Below are 27,742 nucleotides of genomic sequence, written 5' to 3' on the forward strand. Positions count from 1 at the left end.
AGGACATGGAAATCACGGTTCAGGTCCCTTCCTCTGAATCACCAGCAAGGGCTAAATGCCCATCTGGTTTGTTGTCGTGCCCCTCTTACTTCTGCCCGCCCTGTATTTAGGAAATTTTGGGCATGTTCTCCCCACAAGTTTCAATACTGACTGAAGCCATGCTTGCTAGTAAAAATTCTTGGATGAGGACAGCACTGCCCAGGCTGAGTATGGGGCATGTAATGAACCACCACCCAACTACACACTTCCCAGGCCAGAAATGAAGAAACACTGTACAGAGTGCTACTGGTTTACAGCCAGCCTTACCTTTCCTCATGAATATCAATGGGAGTTTTATTCTTGACTTCAAAGAGTGTGACTGAGCCCAACATACCACACAGTTGAGCAATTTGAGCAAATGAGAAAACAATTTCATCACCAGGCATTCAACTAGTTTGGCTGCAGAGCCAGCTCACAAGCTCCTGTCACACACAGGTGTTGCCGCAAAACCACAGACACTGCAGCAGTGACCACACCGGAGTGTCAAAAAACAAAACAACAATACAAAACAAACCAGAAGGAAAGAAGGGAAGGCAAATGATGCTAAATGCCCAAATCCTTGAAGTGCTGCAGAAGGTAGTAACCTCAGTTTCCTCTGAGACTAGGTTCCCAACTCTGTCACCACAAAACAACTCGAGTGGAGCAGGACTCATTACCACTTTGATGAAAGTTAAACGTATGTATTTGTCTCATTCAATGATACATCCAATCTAATACTCCTTCACTATGGTAAGAGTAATATGGTAAAAGAGGAACGGTAAGCCCAGTTTTCTCTGCTCGATGCAGACAGACCATATATATGCATGGAGACATTTCAACCAGTGTTGCATCTCCCTCTCCACTTTGCTCTCCATTACTTCATCAAAAGCCACGCGGCCAAGTACCTTACCTTGCTGGTGGATTTTTGTGCTGTACTGCAAAAGCCACACATTTTAAACGCAACAGTGGGTGGAGAGAAGAAAACACCTCCCTGAGGCCATACCTCTTTTACCTTGAACAAGAAAAAGAAAGGCTACAACAAAGAATAGAGCCGCATTGAAAGCAAATTTAAAAACAGACATCACTGAATTCTAGTGTCAACCACAGATAAAGTAACCAACTCTTCAAAATGGGCATGGACAGAAACGCTACAATGGACAGTTAACAGCACTAGTACTGAGCTCCATCCCAACGAGACCCAGTACACACACACACTTAAAAATATACATAAATAAAAATACAGAGCTTGCTTAAAATTTCATTTATTTGTACGGTAAGCCAGAGGATCTTAATCAACACAGAAATGCACTGCTATGCCTCCTTGGGAGCTATAAACAATTGGTGCACTTGTCAAATAAAAATACACAAGAACCCGATGATACAGAAAAGGTACACAGCTCTGTACACACACACTCCTGCTGTGGAGGTAAGCACGCACACACAGCAGTTTCCAGTTTCCTCTTGTAAGAAAAAAGAACTGATAACAAAGCTATCTAAGCCTCCTTTGTAAAATACAGGCAAATAACCTAGAAAAGCTCTCACGTTATATAAATGATGCAACCAAGTGCTTCCCACTCTGGCAGTTCTTTGTTCTACAACGTGCATTTGTAACCTGACACTTTCTTAAATGGCTTTGGGCGAAAAGGAGGTGCTCAGCAGCTCTTAATATAAAGCCCCTATTTATCTATTTTCAGCAAGTTCAAGTATAATATAGCAAATTTAAAACCTGAATATTTGACGCTGATACAGCAAGGACTTGGTTACACACTTAACTTTATGCACTGCATATAAGCCTACTGACTACAGGCAGAATTCAGAGTATCAAATGCTCGCTGGGTCCGGGCTTACCTTCACCTAACCAGGGCACGGCTCCGCGGGCTGCACCCTATTGCTTCCTTCTCCATGTTAAAGGTGATTCTTTGTTATCAACACATGCAGCGTGCTGGAGCGTCTGCTCCTTTACAGAAAACTATTTTGGTTTTCCCTTCTATGTTATGACACACCGCTAAACGTGTTACATTAACAAAGGTGTTTTGGTTACATTATACCGCTGGAAATAACTAAAATATGAGAGGAAGCAGAAAAGAGGATACAAGGTCTATGTAAGTATTTACATATCCCATTATTAAAATAAATGAAGGCTAATTTACATGAATTAGCCACAAGTACGAAATACGAAATGAATGAAAAATGGTTTCTAAATAAGATTAATACTAGAACCAACTACTGTTAAAACCAAAATACAATATGGTTTTGAAAGCTGTAATAGAATATAAATTAATAATTCTAACAACAGCAGAATCAAAGTTACATAATTGTTTTAATACACTTTGGAGAGTTCAAATTATAGCTTTTTTTTTCCCTCTCAGAAAAAGCTCAGCGGGGGGAACTCCCCCATTCTTCCTGCACGCTGATACCGTATGAACAGACTTCTCCATGTTAAAGCATATACTTCATACATTTTAATAGCTGTTGCGAACATAACACAGTTCTTTCTAAAAATAATGTAGCACCTCCTGTAAACATAAAAAGCAGTTTTAAAGTCTAATCATTTTATATGTAATTACGCCTTTGTTTTGTGATTAATTCCATTCCTTCATTTTAACGCAGGGTTTTGCTGAATCATGGCTTACACAATCACAGCCTCCTAAACTTCAGAGACTTACCATCGGTATTGCAACTGTCTGGGCAACAAGACTTTTGCTCTGCAACTTTCTGTGGCTTCTAGATACCATGGAAATGAGAAATTCAGAGAGCCCAGCATGCATCTCATCTATCCTCATTTGACCTACAGGCAGCTTTACCCTGATACTCAAAAATAAAGATCAAAAAGCAAGCTAAGATTTCTACAAGTTCTCAGTATTGCTAGCCTAAAAGGTTTGCTTATGTTAGCCTTACATTAATTTAAACTTTTTAAAACAGCATGCTGAGTTTTCCTTTCATTGCCTTCTGGTTTTGAAGTCTTAAAGGTCCATTTGCATTATGTTTTCAAGCTTTGCTCTATCTAGGAATGTAGTGTTTTTTAATGGCAACTAGAATTTCAGCTGAAATAGAAAATACTGAGGCGAGTTGTGTGAGAGAGCAACATCTAAGCTGAAGCTTCAATGCCTCTCTGGTTCCCATTAGGAAATTCTGAGCTTTCCATCAGAGCAGATGCAGAAGGGCCTCTGTCCTTTACAAGTCAATTTACACTTATGTGGCAAAGACTGTAAGATAATGTCTCTGACTCACAAAACATGCACAAATTGTGGACTGGAATTTGCAGCACAGAAGCGCGAACAGCAGACACGTCTGCGTGTCAGGCCCGCTTAGGGCTAGCACAGGCCTGCAGCGAAATTGCCAGGACTGCACACCCCCTGCTTTAACACCCCCTCTTTTCAGACGATTGGGTAGCGATGCAGTTTGCCACGCCGTGTCATTCACACATCACGCTCAGGGATGTGTCACAGCCACTTTCACACCCCGTGCATTCGGAAAAAGTTTGTCAGCACTTAATCCCGCGTGCAGCCTATCTGGCAGCCTGAGATGCCAGCAAGGTCTGTGTTTTCTCTCCTCTTGTGAGCTGCCACACAAGGAGAGGTATGTGCGCGCTACGAGTACCTTCTGCTGGAGGCTGGTTTTTATGAAGCTGTGCATCTGTCCTGCCTGGATAGGGCAGCAACCTCCAGAAGTACAGTTCTTCAGAAATCCTACTTTTTAACTTCAGAAACACATCCTACCCCTCTTCCACACACAACAGATATTTATCTCTAATAAATGCGTGTTACGTATACAGGATATGCAAACTGTATCCGTTTTCTTTTCCTTAGAGGAAAGCTTCATGCATCTCACCTTCCTCACCCCTCTCCTACTTGGCCTGTGAGACATAAAATGCAGTAATTTCAAGGGTGAATTTCTTTTGCTAAACAGACTTGGAAAGTAAGATAATTTTCTGCTGTTTTCTACATGCTCCCACCTACATGCACCCATTAGGGCTTGCTTACACTTAAAAGATGCTCTCTGAAAGTCTGCTCCTGTATCACTGCTCCTGAGGAATGTCCTTACTTTCTGTTCCCCAGTAACTTCTCCCTATCACCTCTCGGCCACTGCAAGTTTTAATAAGTTCTTGTCTGTGCATATCGTACGATGATCATCATACTTTTGACATCTAAACTAAATGAAGTACTTTAAATAGACATCAAAGCCTTCTTGTATCCCCTTTTCACTTTGAAGCTATCCATTATGATCCTAGCATAGAACCGTACCTCCAGGAGGGAAAGTGCCAGGCAGTCACATTTCTACGGCCCGGGCTTCTGGCAATGCCGAAAGCAGAGGTCACAGCCGGCATTCTGTCTCCCAACCTAGGTACAGAACAAAGGTTCTCCGTGGCATAGCATTGTTACTGCGCAGTAAATAGCGATTAAAGAGGATTAATTAAAGAGGATTGATTAATTAAAAGCAGATCAATAATACCTGATTTTGGACTCTTCATTCACAATATTCTTGTACTGCATCTAAAGCAATGAGCATTACCGAGTTAGGGCATACATTCTTAAATCTGTAGGAGAGTGGAGGGGAAGACCAGGCCTGTACTCCATGTAAGAAAGGATTCTCTTTCTGTTGTGCATTACCTGTGCAGGTGCCACAGCTTCCACTGCATCACCTTCCCATTGCTTGTATGCTGCTTTGCTGTTTATGCTGTAATTATTTTCCATCTATTTCCATTGTGAGAAGCCCTCATAAAACTACTGAATAGCAAAGGGTAAAATTGACAATCACTAGACAAGAAGTGCTGTAAAATAAAGTGGACACTTCTATTCCCCTAATCTTTGTAAGAGAAATCTCAGGTCCTATGTGTGAAGAACAGCAAGTAATATACCTTCAGACAGAACTTCAATTTTAAGCAAATGCTTTCCCTATACTACAGTAAATTTTAACTCATCATGTGACAAGAGTGACCTTTGCTGTAACTTAGCATTTTCATGACAGCCAAGATTATTTGCCTTATCATTTCAAGAGTTATATCCCATACATATTAAATAGCTCAAATTGTCACTTCTTTGTTGAGCTTAAGTTCAGTACAAACTTCTGCACAACTTTAAAAAAAAAAAAGTACAGTGAATACAGCTGTTCTTAAACAAATAACCAAACTCACTGAACAAAAATGAGAATCACCAACTCTCTGTGTGGCAACCAAGAGCAATGTAGGAAGACAACAGAATGCCTAAAAAAGGACAGTTTAGGTGGATCTCTAGGATTTCTTCTGTTTTTGTAGTTTGAGAGTTATTAAGAAATTGGATATGGAAAATAATACATTTTTTTCTGAGTAAAAGAGGTCATATTCTTCATTTAAATGCTTCATGATGTCTGAGTGCAAGAATGAAATACTCCAAGTAAAAAACACAGCTACGTTTAGTATCTGTGGTTGGCCCCCAGGTAGACAATGACACGATTTTCGTACACCTTCTTCATAGTTTTCTCAATTTGCTTCAAAAATACTTGTGGAATTCTCCCACATAAAGTGTGCACTGTGTCCAGAAACTTAGACTGAAGAGGATAGTACAAAGACTGGAAGAGATTGTCTTCAAATGGAAACTAAAGAAAAGAGAAAGAGAATTGTTAGTTTTCAGTAGCTATAAAATAGCTTTTTAGAAGTTGCTGTAAGACCTTTTATAGGGTGGGTGATGACCTGCACCTCACCCTTCCAATGTGCCATTAAACTTCAAACATCTGAAGTCTGGTCCGCTTTAGAGTGCTTGTTTTCAGAAAAGTTTGTCTGGGCATAATACCCGAAACAGTCAGCTTCCCAAAACTGCATTTCTAGAGTCCGTACTTCAAGGAAGGTCGCTAACAAGGCACACTGTTATGAAACACGTTTTAGAATAGAGTTGTACATGTACAAGTGAGGCAGTTACTTAAAGAAGCTTATTTGGAAAGCAAGAGCTGAAATCCTTTTGGATGGAACTAAAACAGGATGAAAACATCCTGCAGGAACATGCTTTACACATTCCAACTGCTAACAGGCTTCCAAGCCCATAGGACCAGTCCCAAGGCAGACTGAAACAAAACCTCTGAACACTCAGACTGCCAATACCAGGTCGTCAAAAACAGTTTGACTTCACAAGTGTGCTCTTATTGTGCAGAGCAACTTGCTGATACAGGCATGGCCTAAATCAACTCAGTCCTCTCCAACTCTCCTTACAAGACAGCAATGGATGGCTATTGCAGTGTTCTTCAGCAGAATTAGGGAACTTCAGCACAAATCCACGTGTCCATGCACATGCAGGTTATGCGTAACTACATTAGTTGGTAACTGTAAGTCTGTTATTTTCTATATGGCCCAGGCAGTCTACAACTTAAACTTTTCCTAATCAAAGACAAAATAGGGACCTGCGTGTCTGTACATGAGCCACTGAAATACTCTTCTGCATTCCCTGTGCCTTGAGGTTCCAGGTACTCAGGGAGTACAAGCTTTGGGCATTGGCATTTATGGACCAGATGTGCCGTGCCAGCAGAAAGAACTCCATTCAAACACTACTTCTACCTCCAGTATCACAGAAAAGCAATTTACTAGACATTTTGATCAGAAGTTTGTTGTAACATGAGGGAAGATTATTCAAATCATCTCAGTAAAACAGGACAGGCCACAGCAACCTCATTATCTGTGACCAAAGGGTATTCATGAATCACAGCTCTGCTCAGCCTGATCTGCTGCAATAGCAATCTGAGTGAGCTGCTTAAAGCCAAAATCTACATGGAAAAAAAAGGACTGCCTCTATCAAAAGAAAGAACTTACATCACGTATCACTTCATAGAGTGCCTTGAACGTAGGCTGTTTGTCATCATGGTAGACACCTCTATTTCCATGCAAAATAGAGACACCTTCTTCTTCTGCACCTTTGCAGTTACTTCCATACATACAGTGGTCAGGCCGGTAGTTCCACTGACACGGAAACACGTAGAGACACTCTGCCAGTGTCAGTTGGGGGATTGGGAGGAAAAAAAGGAAAAAGAAAAAAAAAGACACATTAAATGAGTTACAACTTAAGCCACATTTCTGTGGAGAAGCTGGGACTGATGATCAGAAAAAATCAGTTACTTCTTTTACAAAGATCCAAAGCAAAACTAGACACAGAAGCTTCCCTTCCTCAGAGGATGGCTACGCCCCTCTCAGCACTGCTAGACTGGAACTGATCAGAAAAGAGGGGAGAGCAACGAAAAGGCTGGGTGCAAATATAAACCAAGAGTATATTTACAAGGTTAGAAATGACAGAATCAAACCCAGAGAGTATGAGATATGTGGCACTATTCAGGCTCTTCTGCCACGGGAGGAAGTTTCCAGAGTTCGAGAAACGATGGGGGAAGAGCACAGAGCACAGATAGGTATGCAAAATCCTGAATCCTTCTGGAGACAGCAGGGGAAGCTTGTAAAGTATATCCAGTGTTTGCTGCTGAAGCTTTCATTGAGGCTATGGCAATTTGTTAAGCTGAGACACAGCAGAGCGTAAGAGGCACTGTATTTTATCCATAGTCTTCCTAAGAGTTGTCACCCATTAATTTCAAAGGTCCGGATTATTTTAAAGATCAGATGAATTTCTCAGAAGGGCTTCTAACCTCATTTCCCCTACTGACTTTTTTTTAAGCTTTCTCCATACACCCACAGTATTTGTAACACGCTTACAATGAATCATGCCACTGCCTGTGACCTTTCTGCTACAGAAATGGAGCACAATGAATCATTCCACTACGCTGGCAGGTCGTGTCAGAAGCGCTGAAGATTGAAGTTTCCACTTGGCCTTTCCTAGCTTCCCAAGAAATGTGCAGCAGGTCCTGCATGGTTCTTGAGGAAGCGCGAGAAAATGTTTTTGAAACAGCTCTTCCCTAAGGGCGTCTCTAGCAGGAGATTGCTCAAGAGAGGGTAGATTATAAACGGTCTCCTTTCAGTCTGACCTACCACACATCCAAAATCACTCCTGGTGTTGCTGGAAGGACAGGGAGGGCTGTGATTCCCCAATTCAAACTCTGATCCGGTTAACGGGGACTTTCCAGGAAGCCTGAGCAGATGTTTGCAAGTACAACCGCTCAGCAGGTCACTATGGGGAGAGGATGTCATCAGGTGCTTATCAGCTTCTGTACATGTTACTTGAGTATTCTCGATCTTCTCACCATGATGCTTTTGCACATTTTTTGCTGTCACAGCTGGGCTTGACCTCCAGCTGCTCTACGAGCCTTCAGATACATTAATCATCAGAACAGCCTTGGGAGAAAGGAAGGGGGCAGCTTTCCAGGCCCCAGGTAGCACAGTTCTGTGCAGTTTTAAGCCAATGCATCTATAGAAAGCCATCTGCGACAGTCTCAACTGATTCCTTCTTAGGTCAGTTTCAACAATCCAGCAGTTTAAAACCTCAGGAAAGTCTAGTTTGCTGTTTTAGTTGTTTCCAGTTATTTTGTTTTCTTTCCCTTGTGCAGTCTGATGTTACTTGATTTGTAAAAAGTTATTTACCAGTTACAAGGAAAAGGCAGATTATGGTGCAGAACAGAGTCTCAACATATGGATCTGATAGAGAACACTCATTGTGCTTTTTTTTTTTTCTCTCCACGCTTAAATTAGCGACTTGAGTTTGACTTTACGACCAATCTGGCTTCATCTTTCTCCAGAAGACCCTATTCCCGTAATATTTATGTCTTTCTGGAAATTAATTTATAATTTCTTTATGAAGATTTCTTCCACGTTGTCTTTCCCTAGGATTGAGTCTAATGCACAGTGTATCAAGGACGCTGATGCTTGACATCTGTCTGCAATAAACAGATGTTAACTTCCCGCTTTGCTTTTGCTCTCCTGTATTTTTGGCTGGATTTGAGTACATCCAATTACCTCCACTATGACTCCTTAGAGTAAAAGGAAAGGGGACAGAATAAAGAAAGATAAATCCAAACTTCTGTTGTTCTGATTTCAAGCTCACTTAAGGGAATACAAGGTCACACAGGAAATGAGGAAAACCAAATAAGGATGGATGCTTAGCACATTCCGAAGTGTGAAGTAAGGTTCTCAGCTTCTTTGGAAAGCACCTACTATGCTGCAGTTTTGAAATCCTTGCATTTCTCAGATGTTACTGTTTTTGGAAGAGCTTGAAGTCATTTCTGCGTGATCTTCAAGGGAGCTGAACTTCCAGAAACTGCCTCAGCAGTTGTGGAAAAAAGACACACCCTTTTAACATGAAGAAGCTTTCAGCTGCCAGTTCCTTGGAAATGTACACTCATGCAAGTAAGACTGAAAAACCAAGAGGACGGTAAGGACAAGCCAGAAATGTTGCAAATTGTTTATGGAGACATTGTGCAAGAGTGACAGGAATCTGATATATTATTTTGCTGTGCTTACAAGTATATACTGATTGGTCATGCTAACCCTCTGTTTGAGCCTGGATAGGTGGGGTACGCCGTCTGACCTCTGATAATATCTCGAGAGACAGGAGGTCCTCTAGAGCTCCTCATAGCACCAGAGCAAGCAGAATGTAGGAGGAGTAGAAAACACACAGCTAAACAGCAGAATATAAATGACACCATTCTGGGGCTTGCTGAGGCTGAGTCATTCAGGTGAGAGGCTAGAAGCACGTTTCTAAAAACGTAACTTTCAGTGAAGGAGGGCAGCAGGTTTTAAAGGAGGTATTTCAATGGCTGTTTCTGTTTTCTGTTTATAGGAACACAGTTAGTTATTTGCATAAGTGTCAGAATTCAGCTGGATTTCAGAAAAATAGACCATAATTCTGAAGAATGTTTGGCAACCTCATGCTCAGATAAACATCTGAAACAAAAATATTTTTCAGCTAGGCCCTGGTCCAGTGAAGCTCTTAAGCACATATGCAACTTAATCTTTATTTCTGCATTTGATCATGAAACTAACGTTATACTTATTTTCTCACAATCTCCAGAAGACAAATTTACATATTCATTAGAGCCAAGTATGAGCCTCATTATCCTCACCACTTTCAGAAGTATTTTTATAGGTGGTAAATCCTACATGCACGTTAACATGATCTTCATGGCAGAGTACACTATGCATATCAAAAGTAACAAACAGATTTTTTTTTTTTTAATTTAGTGAAGTCAATACATTTTCTCAGCACAGATAATCATGACTCCAAGAATCCTTACTTACCTGGGTTAAAGTAAAAAATAATATTTAGTAGATCCTGGTCTCCCCACGTAATGTAATTTTTGTACTTTTGGTATAGTGGATACAGCATTTCCTCCCAAGTCAAACCACTTGGTATCATGCTGTTCTGCAGGAAGAAAAACAGAAGCAATGGGTTAATCCTGGGTACAGTGATGTGATGTGTGACTCAGAGCGTGGCACCCACATATTCTTAAGTCTGCTAAGCCATGTCAGATACCTAGAAAAATGAAGAACTGCTAGGAAACATTGACCCGGATAGGGTTGGAAGAGCGGAGCTGACTGTGCTCTGTTAATCTAACTGAACAGGAAAGCAAGGTCTCCTGGGTCTAGCTCTGATGTCAGCTCCTGCTATTGAGAATCTTCCTATTCTGAGCAACAGGAGGGAGAAAATGTGGAAAAATGTAAAAATGCAGGGACGAGGTGAAAATTGAGGTATAGAAGTGAGGAAAACACAAACTGAAAATGATCTTCCCTTCCCAGGGATTTTGATATTAAAAGGAAGTTTGTTTATTTTCTTAAACAAGCTGTTCCTGTAATGGTATGAGTAACCCCTGGCCGTGACTGAAGAACAAGACCACTCAGGGGGTAAATAATGTTTTTAAAGAGATTACAGAATACATGCTCAACAGAGCAAACAAAATTTAACGTGTCAGGCCTTTCACAAAATTGGAAAGATGTCAGTTTAAAGAGGGAAAACATTCCCTTTTCATTTATATCGATTCACAGAATCACTTTATCTGCAGCAGGATACAAAATTTTATTTTCAGCAGATGCAAACAGTTACTAATATAACTGGATATTTACATCAAGCTTCTCAATTTTAAAACAACATAGTGACCACACTGAAGGTCCTTGAATTTCTCCTTTTATGTACCTGCAAAGGGAGAGCGTGAACTGTTGAAGATGATGTTTTCTCTACTGCTAACAGACTGCTTCATCTGCAAGTTCTCAGTGCTCCAGCCCCATGTAGATATTTCACTTGTTTTAGTGATCATTTTCACAATAATTGGGTTTAGTACCCACGTATGCATTCCATATTTTTTAGATTCTTAATAATATAAACTTTATATAATTACCTACTAATATTAATTCTCAATATATCTCTGTTTCACTAAAAGACGTGACAAATCCGTAAATCACTACTTTCTGCAACAGCTGCCTTTCTTCTCACCTTGAACTGAGTGTTGCGTATCCGCGTTAAATTCATTAGCATCACTCCGGAATTGACTCCAGTTGTCCCGTAATACGGGTGACGCGCAAATCGACTGTACCAGCCAATCTTTGGTATTTCGTGTTCTGGGGCCATAGCAGCTAGCTGCGTTGAGTTAAATTCTTTCAGGATGTGCCAGATGTCATCGATGGGCCTCAGGAAGAGAACATCAGTGTCCACATAAAGGAGAGAATCCACATCCTTTAAAATAACCTTTTGGGTTTGCACAGTGAGGAGAGGAAGACAGGAACCAAATAGACAATAAAAATGAAGATTATTGGCAAAAGGTCAGTACTTCAAACTGATCATTTAAAAGAGCTGATTTATCAGCTAAATGCAGTTACATACAGGAACAACAGTTATAACTTGTTTGTTTGTTTCAACTGCAAAGCAAAAGAGCTACCAGACCACAAACGCTGGACTCTAAACTTCATATCCAACAATAATCCACTTACCTCTCAAAAATATCTGCAAGGCCTAATTAGTATCAGTTCAGAAATGAAATGCAAAGAATATATATTTACATAATTTTGTTAGCTCTTTTAAAGAACTGTGCTATGCCTGTACAAAAAAAAATCCTACAAATACATTAACCAGTTTTAGAAAACATGTCATTTTTGCACACTGTATGACAAGGATTCTGAAAGGATTAGTATTGAAAATTATATACCATACAGTATAACATACATCTGCTACTCTGTATGTATGGAAAAGATGCTTTCAGAATCAGTCACAAAACCTAATTTGGATGGTCATCATGCAGTCAGATTGGCTACCACGGACCTTGATGAAACATATAAGCTTCCACCACAGACAGCTCATGTAAAAGAAAGCTTTTCATCTCCATTTGGGATTATGTTTTTCCTATTACAACCTTGTGTTCCTACACAAGGAGAATTACATTCAATATTAGTACATAAAAACGTTTTACGTTAAGACTACTAATCACAGAAATGCATACACATCCTCCTGAAGAACAAAAAATTGCCTGGTGAATAGAAATGTCCTCTTAAGACTTAGCAGGTCACATTCTGATCTCTGTTATCAGACTCTACACCAGGAATAAGCACAGTACAGTTAGTCAAGTCACAGGGGTGTAAATTGTAAATTAGATCCAGGATATTTAATCTATTCTTGTTGACAATGTTCCCCCTTGTGGCTGTCCAAGTGCTTACACGCTCATTCATTAATTTTTGTAGGGCAAATTATATAGTGCTTCAACAGCCTGAGAAAACTGCCTGGCTGTTTGCACCAGCTATTTGTAATGCTGTTTGTTAGGTAGCAAATACCATTAGCTAAGGTTCACCATCAGGTCCAACTGAATTTTTGTTGCTCTTCTTCATTAATTCCTAAAACTGTCCAAGGATTCCTCAAGGACTCAAATTTTCTTACTGTGGTCTCAGCCAAAAAGGCCACTTCTCTCCCTCTCTTTACTTGAAAGGCAAATCCAAAGGGCTATTGATTTACACCAGGCTGTGGAATGGAACCACCAGTCACTCGTCCAACTGCAAGGATACTAACATCAAATTCTCATATTTATGCAGATGTCTTAATACTACCAAAGAAATTGAATTTTACATGAATTGAAACGTATCACAATTAAAGATTACCTGTGAAAGACAGAGGGAACAACAGGATTTTGAAAAAGTGAAAAAAACCTGCTTTTAAGTATGCTCAGCAGGCATCCATTGAGATGCCAAACATGCAAGTACAGATTTGAGTGAGATTTTTCACCTGACTGCACACTTTGGGACTCCGACGGACATTTAGCCAAGTCTAACAAATTCCTGACATAACTGTATGTTCTTCCCACATAGCAGAACAAGCAGGAGAAGGCAAACGTCTGTACATCTGCTTACAAGAAACTGCACGTCAACAAGTCCAACAGTCAGAGCACTCTGCTGTACGGAAGGTTGTAACAATACACCTTCAGGACTTCTTTTTCCACATAAAACAGCATGTGAAGGTACCAATAATGAATGACACTAGCAGCCCAATAACACACTACAGAGCTGAAGTCCAATACTATAAAAAAAAAAGATAAATCCCAAAAAGATAGCTACTTTAAATCAACAGAAGACAGGTAGTTGAAAAGATGAAAAGGATGTTTAGCTTAAGGACATTCTGGATATTGCATGCTATTCTGTAGCACTGACATGCCCTAATTCATAGGGACCCAGTATGTGAATTCAAATAAAGATGAAAATACTAAAAATAAAAATTCCCTCCAAATTTAGTGTGAGACAGGTGATAACATTCAAATATGAAGAGCACGGTAAGAAGCTATTTGCCTGATGGACCCACGGCACACTGCAGACCAAATCAGGATTTTTATTTTTTTTTAATATATATATATATATATATATATAATATATATATATGGTAGAGAGACAAGTTGAGGCATTTCCTAGCAGAGGGTTAAGGGGGGAGTTTAAAGGGTGCATATAGGAACTCCTCTCAAGCATAACTGACAGTGTCAGCACTGCCTCTGCCAGCAGAAAATATTCTTTCAGTAACTGCAAACATACACAGAAATTTAAGCCTGTGGAAGGCTTAAACGGACTGTAACAATTTTCCAATATATAAACGGATTCAAGCAAGTATTCCAGTTCTTTGTCAAGCGGGTGCCTACAGGCATTCGACCCCATGCCTTCCGCCTTGTCTTCCTCCACTTAGATTCACAAGCTTTTCTTTCCTCATCTGTCAAAAGATTGCTGCCTCTCTGCAGTCTGAGGTGCTGCCCTGCAGGGACACCCAACAGGCTGAAAGAAAAGCTGCTCTCCTCCTTCCAAGCCCTTCACACTTTCCTCTTTCGCATGCGAAGTGTTAAGACTTATTTCAAACCTACACATGTCAGTCTGAATTGATCACATCCCTGTCTGGCTGTGCCTTGGGTAGAGGAATTTAATTTCAGAAATCACGTTTGTAGAGTTCCTTGCATAGCTCCCTGGATATTAATGGAGTTACACTGGGAATCAAACTTCATTTAAATACCTCTGGCATTCCCAACATCCCATAGGTTTCAGGCAGCTCTGTACCCAAGCTAAATAAGAGTTTTCAGAAAAATATGTTGTGCTTTACACAGACCTTAAAACAGTATTTATCCTTTACTTATTCAAAAGCAAAGGAGAGGACAACACGCATTTTTGACTGCTGCTTTTCAACATCAAAAGCAGGTGAGCAGCAGGAGGCAGGCAGCAGTAGGAGACCTTGCTCCAGCCGGCTCTGCAAGAGCAGAGCAGCACTGAGCCTGCTGGGGGCTCACCGGGGGACACGCTGGAGAAGATGCACACCCGACCTGCAGCATAAGCAGCACAAGATTGTGTCTGGTACTCCGAGTTTACGCTTGCTAGCACGCACCATGTAGACATACCTGACAGACTGTGATTTTTGAAACGAATGGTCAGAAATATGGGTTGACTGCCTTGTCTTCTTCCTCGCTCTGCTGGCACTTGCAGCTCAGAAGAACTGTGATTATTTTTTTTCTTATTTGCAGCTATACAGTATTCTTAGCAAATCTGTCAAAAAGTTCTGCACAGAACTTGCTATATTTAGCCTGACACTTCACTTAAACACTCAATTAACTGCAATTTGATTTCACAACTTCTGTCTCTGTAGTTAGCAAGGTTGGCAAGTAATAACACACGACTGTGTAAACACATATTGGCGTATCGAGAAGCTGCGTTACCTAATGGTTTGCAACAGCCAGCGTGTCAATTTAGTAGAGCTTTATGCAAAATTAGGGACGAATCACAATTAAGCTCGCATCTCCATGCTAATGTAGCAGTACCATAAAGTTGAGTTACTAAACTTAATTGTAATTAGCAATTAACTCAAGCTACAAGAGAGAATTTTGTCTACATAAAGCCCTGGCCTCTATTCCTAGCGCTGTCACAGATCCACTGGGGAGGTTACTTCAGCATCCTCCAGAGGACATCTATAGAACAAGGATAATGTTAACCTGCCTTAAAAGCTCTTAAGTAGATTCAGTGTTTTGAGAAAGGTCGTAAATGTTAGTTACTATTCGAATTAAAATCATCCAAAAATCCCTTAAGCATTTTATGATACTTCAGCCGGTTGTTTGGGTAGCTCCAAAGCAGCAATGCAGAGCCAGCTGAAAGCCAGCTCTGTGGCACACAGCATTCATGAGAACAGACCACAGTTTTTCACCCCGTTTTAACATCCATGTCAATACCACCAAACGCTTTCAATGTAGCGATTGTGCTCTCAAAGGGGAAAAAAAACCACACAGATATTTAGGATTATCCTCAGTGATCCTATGGTCCAGTCGGACTAACAACCCCCACAGACATCCAGAACACTGAATAAAAACTGGCTTTGGATGATGATTTATTTATTGGAAGGAAGGGGGGGAAGGCAGGAAGGAGAAGAGAATATAACCAACTTGGCTTACAAAGGTGATAGAAGTCTTAGCCTCACACTTTCTGCATGACTTTTGGAACAGAGCATTTCAGGGAATTTTTCAGTTTCCACATCTGTGAACCACACACAGCACTGAGCTGTATCACAGGGCTGTGTTCTGCCAATCTTCCTAACATTGCACAATAGCTGTCTCGGTTTGTATATAGCTGCCAACTGCCATAATGTCCGGGTACCTGGAATTTGATGGCACATGGACAAAAATTCTACTTGATAATGAAGATTTTACCACCCTACCTTCCTGTTACCAGAGATGTCAGGTAGTGACTGCTGAGAGCATTATCCCCCTAGTTTATTTTTAAGGTTTCATCCTGTGCTGATGATGATCCACATCTTTATTCTGCCTTTGCAGAACCCATTGACGGTTTTTTTGAAATACACTGCAGGAAAAGATTTAGACTTGTGAGATCACATGGAGCCTCTGTGAGATTACACAGCAGCCACTTCCCCTGCCTCTATGTAGCAAACATAAAATCAGATGTCACAGAATGCCTCTATAAAATGTAGGATGCCATATGATCTTCCTTAATATTTTAGTAACCCAAATAGATTCAACAAATTGAGAATGTGTCCTTCAACCTGTTACTCAGGGCAGAACACTTCATTACTGCAAGCTGTAGGATCACATCCCATAGGCTCTAGCTTTATCAGCCAGTAAAACCACAGAAAGATTTTCACACAGTTTTCCTTTAACACATTCCTCGCTCCCTCCTGTCCACTTTCACATGCCTGCTGTCGCTGCCGAAGAGACTGCTTTGGCAGGAGAGGCACTTGTGAATCAAAGGCTCGCATTCCACTCAGGCTTCGCATTATCAGGAACAAGACAATTTGCACAACTGAGGGCTCAACAGCTGATCAACTCAACCACTGCTCTCCTGGGGTCCTCCCGAAATCCAGGCACATTTAGAAATGTAGAAAATGCTTAGGGCCGGGAAGGAAGGGAGGGGGATAAAAAGGATATTGACATCCTGTTGATATATTTAAAAAGTCAAAATATTTCACTACACAACAACACTAGATACCCTCTGCTCCCGCTGCGTGCGGACTGGACTTCTACAGCTCTGTCTCATCCAAAGGGGACATCAGAACCTAGTCATGGAGTAACAATAAACGTAACGGTGGCTGAAATTACCCAGAATAAGGTTCTGGCAGGTTGTGAACTTGAGTGCAGAAGGCCAAGTGGACACTTGCCACCTCCGCTCTCAGCACAACTTAGTTTCCTCACTACCTTCACATCAAAGTAGTGTCAGCAGCAACTGCTCTGGGACAACCCAGCCTCCTGAGGGTCAGACACCTCGGCCTGGCCACACATAACACCTTGCAATTGCCCCGAGAGAAACAAACATTTACAGTCAGGCTGCCTCACAGTTTTCCCAAGAAAACACCTAACAGTCTAATCATTCCCTGCAAGAAGTCGCTGGGGACACCAAACTTCAGCAACACACAAGTGACAAAAAAGGAACCCAGAAAGCACTGCCCAGCCTCAAGGAATTGTCATCGATACATAACCCTTTTCCTGTCTTCAGGCGGCTGATGACAAATATAAGCCAGGCCATTTCTGTGACAAGCGTCTCTACCAAAGTGACAAAAAATACCACAGTCACAGGAAGAGCAGAGAATTGTGTTTTCCTAGTGAAAACATCCCCATGGGAGTAAATCCTTACAACTGATCTGTACAGAACAAGCTAACACTTGGGGATTATTTTCCAGGTGATCTAAATATTTACTCAGGGAGCAGAGGATCCCTGCTGAAGCTGGAGTTACTTCCAGCCCATCTGGCCTTTGTGCATTTGAAAATCTACCCCTAAATGGCAGATAAACAGAACTGCTGACAGCACATATTTTCTCACATATGTATTCATAGGCTAACGTATCCGGACGTGCAGCTGTCTCCTGATAGTTTCCATCTGAGAAAGTAGAGATTTCTTTGTCCCCCCATTTCTCATTAGACAGCAATGAAGAAATCTGGACCATGTGAGCAGCATGTCACTTCACTGGAGTCACCCCTGCCAACAGCAATGCACGAGATAATTTGTTGTTTGTTCTCAATTCCACAGAAATTGCTTTATGCAAAACTTCTTTCAATTTTGCATATTTCTGCATATGCAAAATTGTTATCAACACCTTATTTCTCTCCAGCAGCCTTACATAGTTTCCAAGTTTACGACTCTTAAGAGCACACTGGAATTATTACCTTAAGGGCAAATCTTACAGTCTTGGAAAAAGAAGTACAACACAAGAAAAGGGATTCCTGAAAGCATCAGTCTGAGGACTAACATATGGAAAGGGAGATACTGGATAAAGAGGATATGATGACTGCGCGCTGAAAAGAATGTTATTTATGGAAAGCACGCAGCATCTACCCTGAAAGAGCTCTCGTGCTGAGTCTTAAGTGGAAGTTCCACTGAGAGACTAGTGGAACTGCACACAAATAAGAAACACATTTTTTGCTAGCATAAAAAAAAAAAAAAGCAAGGTTGGATTTCTGGTTTGTTGTTTTTAAGTGGCAACAGTGCAGGTTAAAATATCTTTAAGCAGATATTTTAGCCCGAAAATCATTTTAATATTATATCAGCGAAGCTTCCCTTCTGTGGAATTAACCTTTTCTTGAAGCGAGCTACTCAGAAAGCCAGGTGCCTTACCGGAAGAAAAAGGCGCTGGGCAGCACATGGTTTGAATAACTTTTTCCATTCCTGAGCATTTCCTACTGAGAAGGTTATTGGATAAATGTTGTATTCAAACTTCTTTGTGTATGAGGAGGGCCATTCCCGTAACTAGAAGACATGAAGGGAGGAATTATACAATACATGTTATATTGCTTTTCTTTTTTAATATGCATGTGTAATGAATTTAGAAACCGCTTACAGTAACAAAGTACTTACTTGCTACTTGTTGATGTCAGGGTAATTTTGCTCCAGGATTTGCAGCATATAAGTGACTCATGTATTTATTTACCAAATGACAAAAAAACTCACCTTCTTCTCGAATTCTGGCTTAAGGGAATCCTCAGAAAAAATGTGAAAACAGAGCCTCCTGTTGCTGAAGAGAACTGCTGATTTCAGCATGATTAGCGTCTCTTCCAGCCGGTCCCCACACGCCACAACTGCCAGATGCATACATTGTAGAGACGAAGGCTCTTTTGAATGTTTTTGTTCTCCAGCTTTCCTGAAAATTCATAACAGGCATATAAAAAAATACTGAGGTAAACAAGAAGATAATTTTGCACCAACGAGAGATGAGGGTTTTTTCTTCCTCTCCATGATGTAGGGGATCAGAAAGGTTTTTTTTCTGATTAGACACCCACAGAACATGCAGGTGAGAGGCCAGATTTTGTTAATCAAGACAAATCAGGAATCTTAAAATTACAAGAAAAAGAAATACGCTATTCCCAGAAATTTATCTGGGTTTTCCTACGTTTCTGGGCTGGCATAAATCACAGCACTATATCCACACACAAAACTAATTCAGTAGCACCTCAAAGCAGATAATGGCTTGCTAAGTGCAAATGATAGCTTTTCTCTCCAGCTTGGAGGTTACAAAGCCAGAACGGGCTTACTTCTACCTAGCCAACCTTCAAACAGAGTGGAGGTTACAGAACTATATCCAGTAATTTCATTCCAGGACCGTAACTTCTGGCTAGATTGGCACAGGACAACCAATCATATATAAATAAATAACTCACCCATCCATATGCAAATTATTTTAACAGTTAATTAATCTGGCTTTTAAAAATGCATGCCTTAATCCTGGCCTGAAGGTACTGGCGTAGCTTCAAAGGACTGCTTTCCATTTCACTGGATGGAATCCCTGAGATTTTACTAAAATACAGATTTTTTAAAAACAAACACATTTATTTGTCCCAGATGAATCAGTCTATATTCCGCAAGCACTGTAAGGCCAAGCTAAGGGTTTTTCACTTAACACCCATCTGTGTGGATGTTACAGAAATTTCAGCCAGACCGCAGGAGAATCTGCATGTAAAAGGCATATTCAGGCTACTTGCTACTCAGAAAAATCAGAGGTTCCTTTTTGGGACCTGAAGACATTCTGAAAACGGGGCCTTTTGGCTGTGTCCTCCCCCCCGCAGTCAGTACGGAGGTAAAATCACATCCTCCAGGAATGCTGCTACTGTATTGTATTCACATTCCAACACGGATTGCATTTATGCTCCGTTAGATGGATTCATGGTGACAAAGGAACTAAATCACGAGCATCGGAATCGTTCTAGTAAAGTTCAAAAGGCTAATCGTAGATCACTGCCAGCTCCTGACAGACCGCCTAGCACAGGACATCAGCCCCTGCCTGCTCTCTGCACACAATTACATACGTACAATTAATCACTAAAGTTAATACTATAAACAAAAGTTCTAAATAAAGAGAAAAATTACAGTTAATAAAGCTGTCATTATCCTTTCCCACACATTAAAGTGCAGCTCAGTGTAACGGCAGCGCTCTGTACCATGGGGTAATCCACTTCTGCGTTGAGGAATACCAGCCCGGCTAGACAAAGCAACATGTTTCATGAATGGTTTAAAGTCTTGGGCTTTAGTCTTAATTAAACCCCAATTTCATCAGCGTATAAATAATAGAACACTACATCTATGTGAAGTGGTATTTACTTACCAACCTATTAGTGTAAAAACCGCTGAATTATTAAAGTGAATAATTAGCTGCTCACACAGATCCTGCTTCCCCCCATGCTACCCCCATCCCTTTAATGTTTCCTCTTAATTGAGTCTCTAAATCAAGCCATATGCAGGATGAGAACTGCTCTGATACAGCTTGTGGCAGTGGAAGTCACTGGGAGAGGGACTAAAGCTTTGTTTGTGACATTTCCAAACCCTACACCGAAGCGCTACGACCTTTTGCCAACATTAGGCACAGCGAACTCGTCGTTCTGCAGCTGTTTTGTGTTTTGTACTGAGAAACCCCATACACGCAGACGGGCGCTTCCAACAAACAGACTCAGCAGAAGAAGCCCCTCGATGAAAGCAGACAGCCCCATAAGCCCAGGGGAGGCGTGGAGGAACAGGAGGCATCCCGGCTGCCAACACAGACACCGTCCTGGCTCCGGAGCGGAGGAGAAACCTGGGCCTTGCAGTAATTATCAGTCACGAGGAGCTGGACTGAAAGCATTCAGGAGCTTGCAGTGGTCTAAGCAGGAATAAAAAGCCTGAGAAAAGGAGCAGGAGGTAGTGTTTGAGCTACCTCATTAGTAGTCTGGGACACCGAGGGCAACAGTTAGCGAACAAAGCTGCAATGAGGAGCAGAGGGATGTTGGAAGATGACAAATAGCACAAGATTTTGTCTTTTTCTAAGTACAACTCACAGCTTAACGACAAGGCCTTCTCTAAGATGAGATTTCATATGAGGCCCACTCCTGATTCAATGCTGTCCATCTCCTCTCATCACAAACGCTCACCGTGCAGCTACCGGTGGGTGACGCAAACCGACTGGGCAGCCAAGGGTTTTCTGAACCTGCCTGCTCAGATGCTCCTAAACGCTACAAGAAAAGGGACAGACCAAAGATGCACGCTTTGTTTCAAAGGATGCAGCACGTCAAATACTACAGCAAGCAGTGCAGAGGATGCAATTAGTTACGCAAAATAAAAACCAGCTGGCAAGCAAGCAAGATTATACTGCTAGGTTACGTGCACCAAAGACACTCGTACGCGTTTGAACCAGAGAAGTACTCGGGCAGTGGCTGAGGGTGAGCGAGCACCATTTGGGGCTGTTTCAGTAACTCAGCCCCTGCAAAGCTTGGGGTGAGTCGTTAATTCCTCGTGCTTTAGTTGCTCTGCCTGTAAAAGTAGGAACGGCTGTTACAGTACTAACAGTTGCCTACCTCTAGAGAATTCCATACATATTAAAAAGGGCACACAGATCCACAGAGAACCATAATTATTGTTATTAGCAAATTCTTCCTAACATGCACACGGGCTTTCGTTCATTTATAGTCCAACCTACTGGTTACAGATACAGTCTATAATTGGACTTTATGGCCTAAATTAAATGTTTAAATGCATCTAACGCAATACAATGACCTGGTCCTTAAAATTTAATGTTTGACCAGAACAAATAAAGAAATTACATACACTAGGTCTTTGCTACCTTGCTCCCCATCTTCTCATTTCAATACATAAATGTAGTTTGTCAATATATTAGCAATCTAACTAATATAACATTACGTCAAACCCTCTGCTCTGTTCCCTGTTTTACCCATCTGTTCAGAGAAAATAGCTTCCTGCTTTCCCTTTCCTTCTGTTCCCCATTATTATATGACTTTAAAATTAAGCACTGCTGCCTAGGATTACGCATTGCAGAAAGCCTAGCAAAAATACCAGCAGAATAGATCCCTGTGAAACAGCTGAAGCCAGACTTGGTAGGATGTAGCACGACAAAATACTTGTAGCAAAGGTCTCCCACCAATACAAACCAGCTCCTACCCAGATGCCCAATGGCATTTTATTTACTGCATACATTTTTTCCTGACAGGCATGCTTGTTGACATCACAGAAGAAGCCTGAGTGCTCCAGCACAATAGCGTACATTTCTAGGCCTTAAAGTTTGGATTACATGCAATTTTCTTATTAGTCACAGCCAAAGTGTCTCAAACGTAATTAACCCAAAACCTGTCTAAATCAATCCAGATCCATTCAAAATAATGCATTCCCATCTCATTACGGAGCCTCCTAACCCATTCAAACCTTCAAATTTATTCCAGGGAGAAAGATAATGCATGCAGATTCTTACAAAATGCAATATAGTTGTTAGCTTTTGAAACCTTCTTCTTATTATGATCTCATTTACTCCCGCAGCATAAACAAGGTTAGATTTAGGCAATGTATCAAAACGTGATTCACTGTATGGGCTCCCTTCCTGCGCCTCAACACTGAGTCAATGCCCCAACAGTGGCTCCGTTACATGAAACACTCTCTCACACCTTAAAATATAAATCAGAAAGGCTCAAAATGTTTAAAGTTTTCTCACTTTAATGCAGTTGCACAAAACTGACTGTAGTCGCTGACAACCAAAGAACTGTTGAAACCTCTTCCTACCACTCAGACAAAGGGGGGAAAACACTCAAAAGCAGAACGGATGTTTGCATCTTCTTCTTTTATCAAGGGTGCTCTTTGTTAGAGAAGTATGAGGTATTGGGGCCGCCACCGCAGTATTATGGGCCATCAACCTCAAGCCAAACTTGCACGTGTGCACACAGGCTGCAAAGAGAGAAAAAGTGTCTTGACTGGTTGCCACATAAGAGATGTTTTGCTTTGGGAAAGTTACTTCCAGGGAAGCAAACATCCTGGCAGAGGTTCACTTCCCAAGCCTTGCCGCGCTGGTTTAATAGAAAGTGTGGTCACATCTGCCCTTCAAATGTAAAATAACCCTTTTGCTTTTTGATGCTTTGCACACATCGGTCTGGCACGTACTTGTACTTACGCACAGGAAGAAAATCTTACTGAAGGCCCAGGACTTCTCACTTCCGAGAGGAAGGATCAGTAAACCGCATCAAAACCACACTTTCCAAGCTAACCAGAAACTCAAACGTAACGCTTATCTCCAGACTTGCCAAAATCATCTAATGACCGAGGCAGCACACGTACCCCTGTTTCCTACTCCTTGCCAGGTCCCAGCCAGCTGGTACTACGTGGCCCATAGAGCTCTTACCACGGATCACTACTTGCATAAGGAGAAATTTCTTCAAAACTGAAAACGAATGCCTTCTGTTGTTCTCATGAAACTACAGAAAGCAGCATTAGAGACTCGGAGTTAAACTACATTTGTGAACCTGCAAAACTACCTTGCCTGCACCATGAGTGGTTCTTAAAAAACAAACGCGCGTTCTAGACTAGGCATCGATTATTTCTGAACTCAGACCAAAACCTGACTAAACTACACTAATCAACTCAGCAAAACTGAATTTAAACAACTTTTTACATTTACACAGACACAACTTCACTGAGGTTATGTGACTTACTCACACAGGCTGCGTATGAACGCATACACCACGGTCAGACCACAAGATCTTACATAGTCATAATCGGATTTTTTATCCTGCAGGAATCGGCTACATCACACATAGCCTTAAAATAATTTTGTAAATCTCCCTTGGCTTGTAAGGAGTAACTAAAATAATCACTATTTTTATGTTCGGAATGAATTGGCAATAACAACCTCGATTCAGCGTATCAGTTGGATGTGCTTTTCTGTAAGGACATGCCCAAGCAAAGCCTACTAAATGAACGGGAATACCCACTCCTGAAGTCAAGAACTAGTTCAATTATTGTCAGTTTTCCTTGGTCCAAATTCAAGCCCCCTGGAAACAGCCTCCATACAGCTTTCAGTATATTTTGGATCAGACTTTTTACAATAAGCTGATCCTCCCACCCGATACCTTCACCGTGCTAGTGCGGATGTGATCTGTACTAGCGTGGCACCTGTTAGCAGGTGCTGCTTCCTTTCCGAGAAGGCAGGCACCTCCTCGACTTGGACCATGCTATGTCAATGCCCCTAAATTATTTTTGTATGGATACCCTCATCAACTACATTTTATTTTGGTAGTACCTAATGCAACACGGTTTTTCAGCAAGGGTCGTAATTGGGCCCTTAGAATTGTGCTTCTCAGCGATGCAAACTCTTGCTGGTGTCAGTGGTGCAGCATCGCATGCTGCCAACAAATGTGAGAAAAAAACGAAAAAAAAAACAAAGTTGAAGAAAAGTTGAGATACATCACTTCTCTCTTTTGCTGTTGTTGTTCTGTGTTGCAGAACAAAAAAAAAGTTTACAACTTTGGTCAAAAATACTTGCAAAGTCATCAATAAATAATAGAAAAGTCAGATAACGTCAACTTTTGGAACATGAAGATGCTCGCTGAAAAGCTCATTGAAATGGAGCAGTCGTTTAACAGAGTTTCATGCTTTCCAGGCTCCTTCCCTCAGTGTTCTTCTCGATTTCCATGATAATCGCAGAGATATGCCTTAAAGAAAAATGACTTCAGGAGGTACAGTTGCTAGTGGAAATAATCCTGCTTTAATACACGCATTTGAATTCTGTCCATGACGCATTCTCAGGCACAGTAAACATCTCCTGCATTCAGCAGGGCAACAATGCTTGTAAGAAACCAACTGCTTCAGTAAGTTAAGGAATAAGAGCTCAAAAACCAGGAATAGTTTTCATTCAGAACATCTCTGTGAAATCACGAATGAAAGGCACAAAGACATACCAAGTTAATTAGATATATGAGGTCACACTGACCATAATAAAGTTGGAATGCGACGGGGAACACAGTCCTCCACCCACTGAAAGAACACGCTGCCTCTATCTTTTTCTGAAGTAGATTTTTTTTGTAAATATTCACATTTTTAAGCATTCCATCTGTGAGGTACTAGAAGAGGGAGTTGAAGACAGCACGATTTCAGTCCCTTATGATAAAGTACTTTACGTGTAAAGAGCAGTTAAAACAAGACGTGGACAGCTTAGAAGCTGTCGGCGAGCTGCTGGCTCACCCGCCCAGGACACGGCAGGACCACGCAGCAGTCACCAGCCACCTCGCACCTTCCTGCGGCACCAAGCCACCCTCCCCAGCCGCGGTTTCGGAAGTGACAGCACCTCCCCACGCAGCCCAGCCGGCGAGGCCCTCACCGCACCCCACCCCCCCCCCCCCCAACCCCGGGGAAAAGCCTCCCCTCCGGGGCACACCGCGGCTTTACACCCCAGCGGCCGTTCCGAGCACCCCCTGCGCCCCACTCGTGTCAGGGGCAGGCTCGGGGATGGGGGAAGCTCCGGGGCTTTACCTGGCGCCGGCTCCCCCGGCCCCGCTCCTCCGCGGCGGGCTCCGGCCGAGGCGCGGCTGGCGGCGGGCGGCGGGGCGGGCGGAGGGCGGCGGGCGGGGGGCGGCGTGGCGGCCGGCCAGCAGGTAGAGGAGCAGCAGCAGGCCGGCCAGCCCCAGCAGCGCCGCCGCCACCTTGCAGGACAGCCGCATGGCCGGGGGGGGGGGGGGTGGCGAGGGGCTAAGGGCCAGGGCTCGCCCCCGCCGCCGCCGCCGCCATCGCCCCGAGCCGCCCCGAGCGGGGACGTGGCCGCCGAGCCCCGGCCGGCAGCGGGGAGGAGCCGGGCCCCACGGCACGGCGCGGCCGGGAGGGGCCCGGGGCGGGACCGGCACGGGGGAGGCGGCTCGGGGTGGTCCCGCTGCCTCCTCCGGGGGGAGGAAGGCGGCCCCCGGTTAGCGGCCGGCCCCGCGGCTAGCGGAGGAAGGCGGCCCTCCCGTCAGCGCCTGCCGACGGGCTCGTGTCGTCCCGCCCGCTGCACGGGGTGAAGTGAAAGTTAGTGAAGGAACTCACGGGCGTACAACAACGGGAGTAGGAGCGGTGTCTGACTTCTGGGACTTGCGCTGGAGGGACTGAGCAGTCACCCGGCTGTGCGGCATCAGCAGGGAGAGCAACACCGCCGGCTTCGCAGGAGCACCAAGGTTGGGAAAGGCCTCCAACACCATCGTGTCCTGCCACCCTACCACCAGTATCGCCCACCAAACCTTGTCCCCAAGTGCCACGTCCAGCTTTCCTTAAACACGTTGGGCAACCCCCTCCAGAAATAAGCTTCAGAACTAACCTCACAGAAGTAAATCCTGCTTAGGTTTGCAAGCTAATTTATCGCCATTAAATGTGTAGTATGACAGAAACACAAGGATTCTTGCTGCCCCATGGGGCTGGAGCACACACTATTCAAAGAACAGTGGCACAAACACTGGAATAGGGAGCAGGAGCTGTAGCCTCACCCATCCCTCGTGGTCTTAGTGCTTGAGCTCAGACTCGTTTCAGCTCCAGGGAATGCTGTGCCGGACAACAACCGTGAGCTAACAAGCTGCACTGGAGCAGCCCCGGGGCTCATGCCAAACACAGTTCTCCTGCTGTCTCTCACCTCTCTCTGGAGATGTGCTCTCCATCAGGCTACTTGGTCTGCTAGTTTTAAAGTAAATCCTCAATGCTGCTGCTGTAATGTGAAGACCACCACAATGGCTGCAGTGCTACCGGAGGGAAAGCACGTCATCGCAGACAGGTAACCGCAGGCTGTGAGGCCAAAGCCGCTTGAACTTGCGGGTCAGGACCTTACCAAGGTAAGGATCAGTGTACAGTAAATGATGCACCTCACACAAAAGGGTGAATCTTCCTGCTGCACAGCCCTGCTCTGCAAAGTCATATTTACTTTGAGGCTAGGTCTCCGAAGAGCTGGTCCTTCACTACTAAAATGCATTCAGTGGCTGGCAAAGCTACACAGCTTGGCCCTTTTGTACCGATGTCACAACAAGTCTTCACCAATGGTATCCTAAAAAATACTTAGCCTTACTATCAATGGAGATGTGAAGAAAATGTACTGTTTCAGAATTTCATCCAACTTTGATTCTGAGCAGATGTCAAAATATAAATTACTTCATACAAGGAGAAAATAGCAATACTAAATGAGAAGCTACAGAAAAACCACAATGCATAACCATATGCTCTCTTCAGAGAATGTATGTACCACAACAAAACCCTACCAAACTTCCTTCCTAATAAAAATGATTATCAATAGCAATCCCACGAAATCCTCAACTGGTGCAGCGTATGATTTTATACTACTTATCAATAAAATTTATTTTATATGTAGGAGATATGCCAGCAATGTCTGTGTAAAGATACCAGGATAAACATTATGAAATCTGCAAAACATTCTAAGGGATTTTTGAGATTTTTCCCTTCATTTGTGTAATATGCTACAGTTTACACTTACCTGCCTATGTGCACCATTTTCTTTCAAACTTTCATTTGTGAAGATATCAATTCTTCTGGGCTACCAACATGCACTCTCAAACAAAATCAGTTCCATTACCAGAATGCAGAATTCCATGGCACAGCTTCCAGTCAGCACTGCTAAATCCACTG

At 42.6% G+C, this 27,742-nt stretch overlaps 1 protein-coding gene across 3 annotated transcripts; it reads right to left on the minus strand.

Moving 5' to 3' along the window:
• Positions 1-1,264: 1,264 nt before the first annotated feature.
• Positions 1,265-27,622, minus strand: GXYLT2 (glucoside xylosyltransferase 2). Of its 3 annotated transcripts, none has more exons than XM_013180290.3 (7): positions 27,591-27,622; positions 18,797-18,986; positions 18,464-18,595; positions 11,343-11,594; positions 10,154-10,277; positions 6,794-6,966; positions 1,265-5,592 (listed from the first exon to the last, which is right to left on the minus strand). In XM_013180290.3, exons 1-7 carry the CDS (start codon positions 27,605-27,607, stop codon positions 5,410-5,412), a joined length of 1,071 nt encoding a protein of 356 aa, XP_013035744.1. In that variant the 5' UTR covers positions 27,608-27,622; the 3' UTR covers positions 1,265-5,409. The 3 variants fall into 3 exon arrangements, with proteins under 3 accessions (XP_013035744.1, XP_066859342.1, XP_013035741.1); XM_067003241.1 differs by lacking the exon at positions 27,591-27,622 and adding an exon at positions 25,619-25,920; XM_013180287.3 differs by lacking the exon at positions 27,591-27,622 and adding an exon at positions 21,151-21,203.
• Positions 27,623-27,742: the final 120 nt, after the last annotated feature.

The sequence above is a fragment of the Anser cygnoides genome, chromosome 10 (assembly GCF_040182565.1).
Source record: "Anser cygnoides isolate HZ-2024a breed goose chromosome 10, Taihu_goose_T2T_genome, whole genome shotgun sequence".
NCBI lineage: Eukaryota > Metazoa > Chordata > Aves > Anseriformes > Anatidae > Anser > Anser cygnoides.

Coding starts and splice junctions, on each gene's coding strand:
- GXYLT2 (XM_067003241.1), bottom strand. CDS start 25,806: ATGCGGCTGTCCTGCAAGGTGGCGGCGGCGCTGCTGGGGCTGGCCGGC. Junction 11,595..18,463: donor CCCAGCGCCTTTTTCTTCCG/GTAAGGCACCTG, acceptor CAAACCCAAAAG/GTTATTTTAAAGGATGTGGA. Junction 5,593..6,793: donor TCTATGAAGTGATACGTGAT/GTAAGTTCTTTC, acceptor TCTTTTCTTTAG/TTTCCATTTGAAGACAATCT.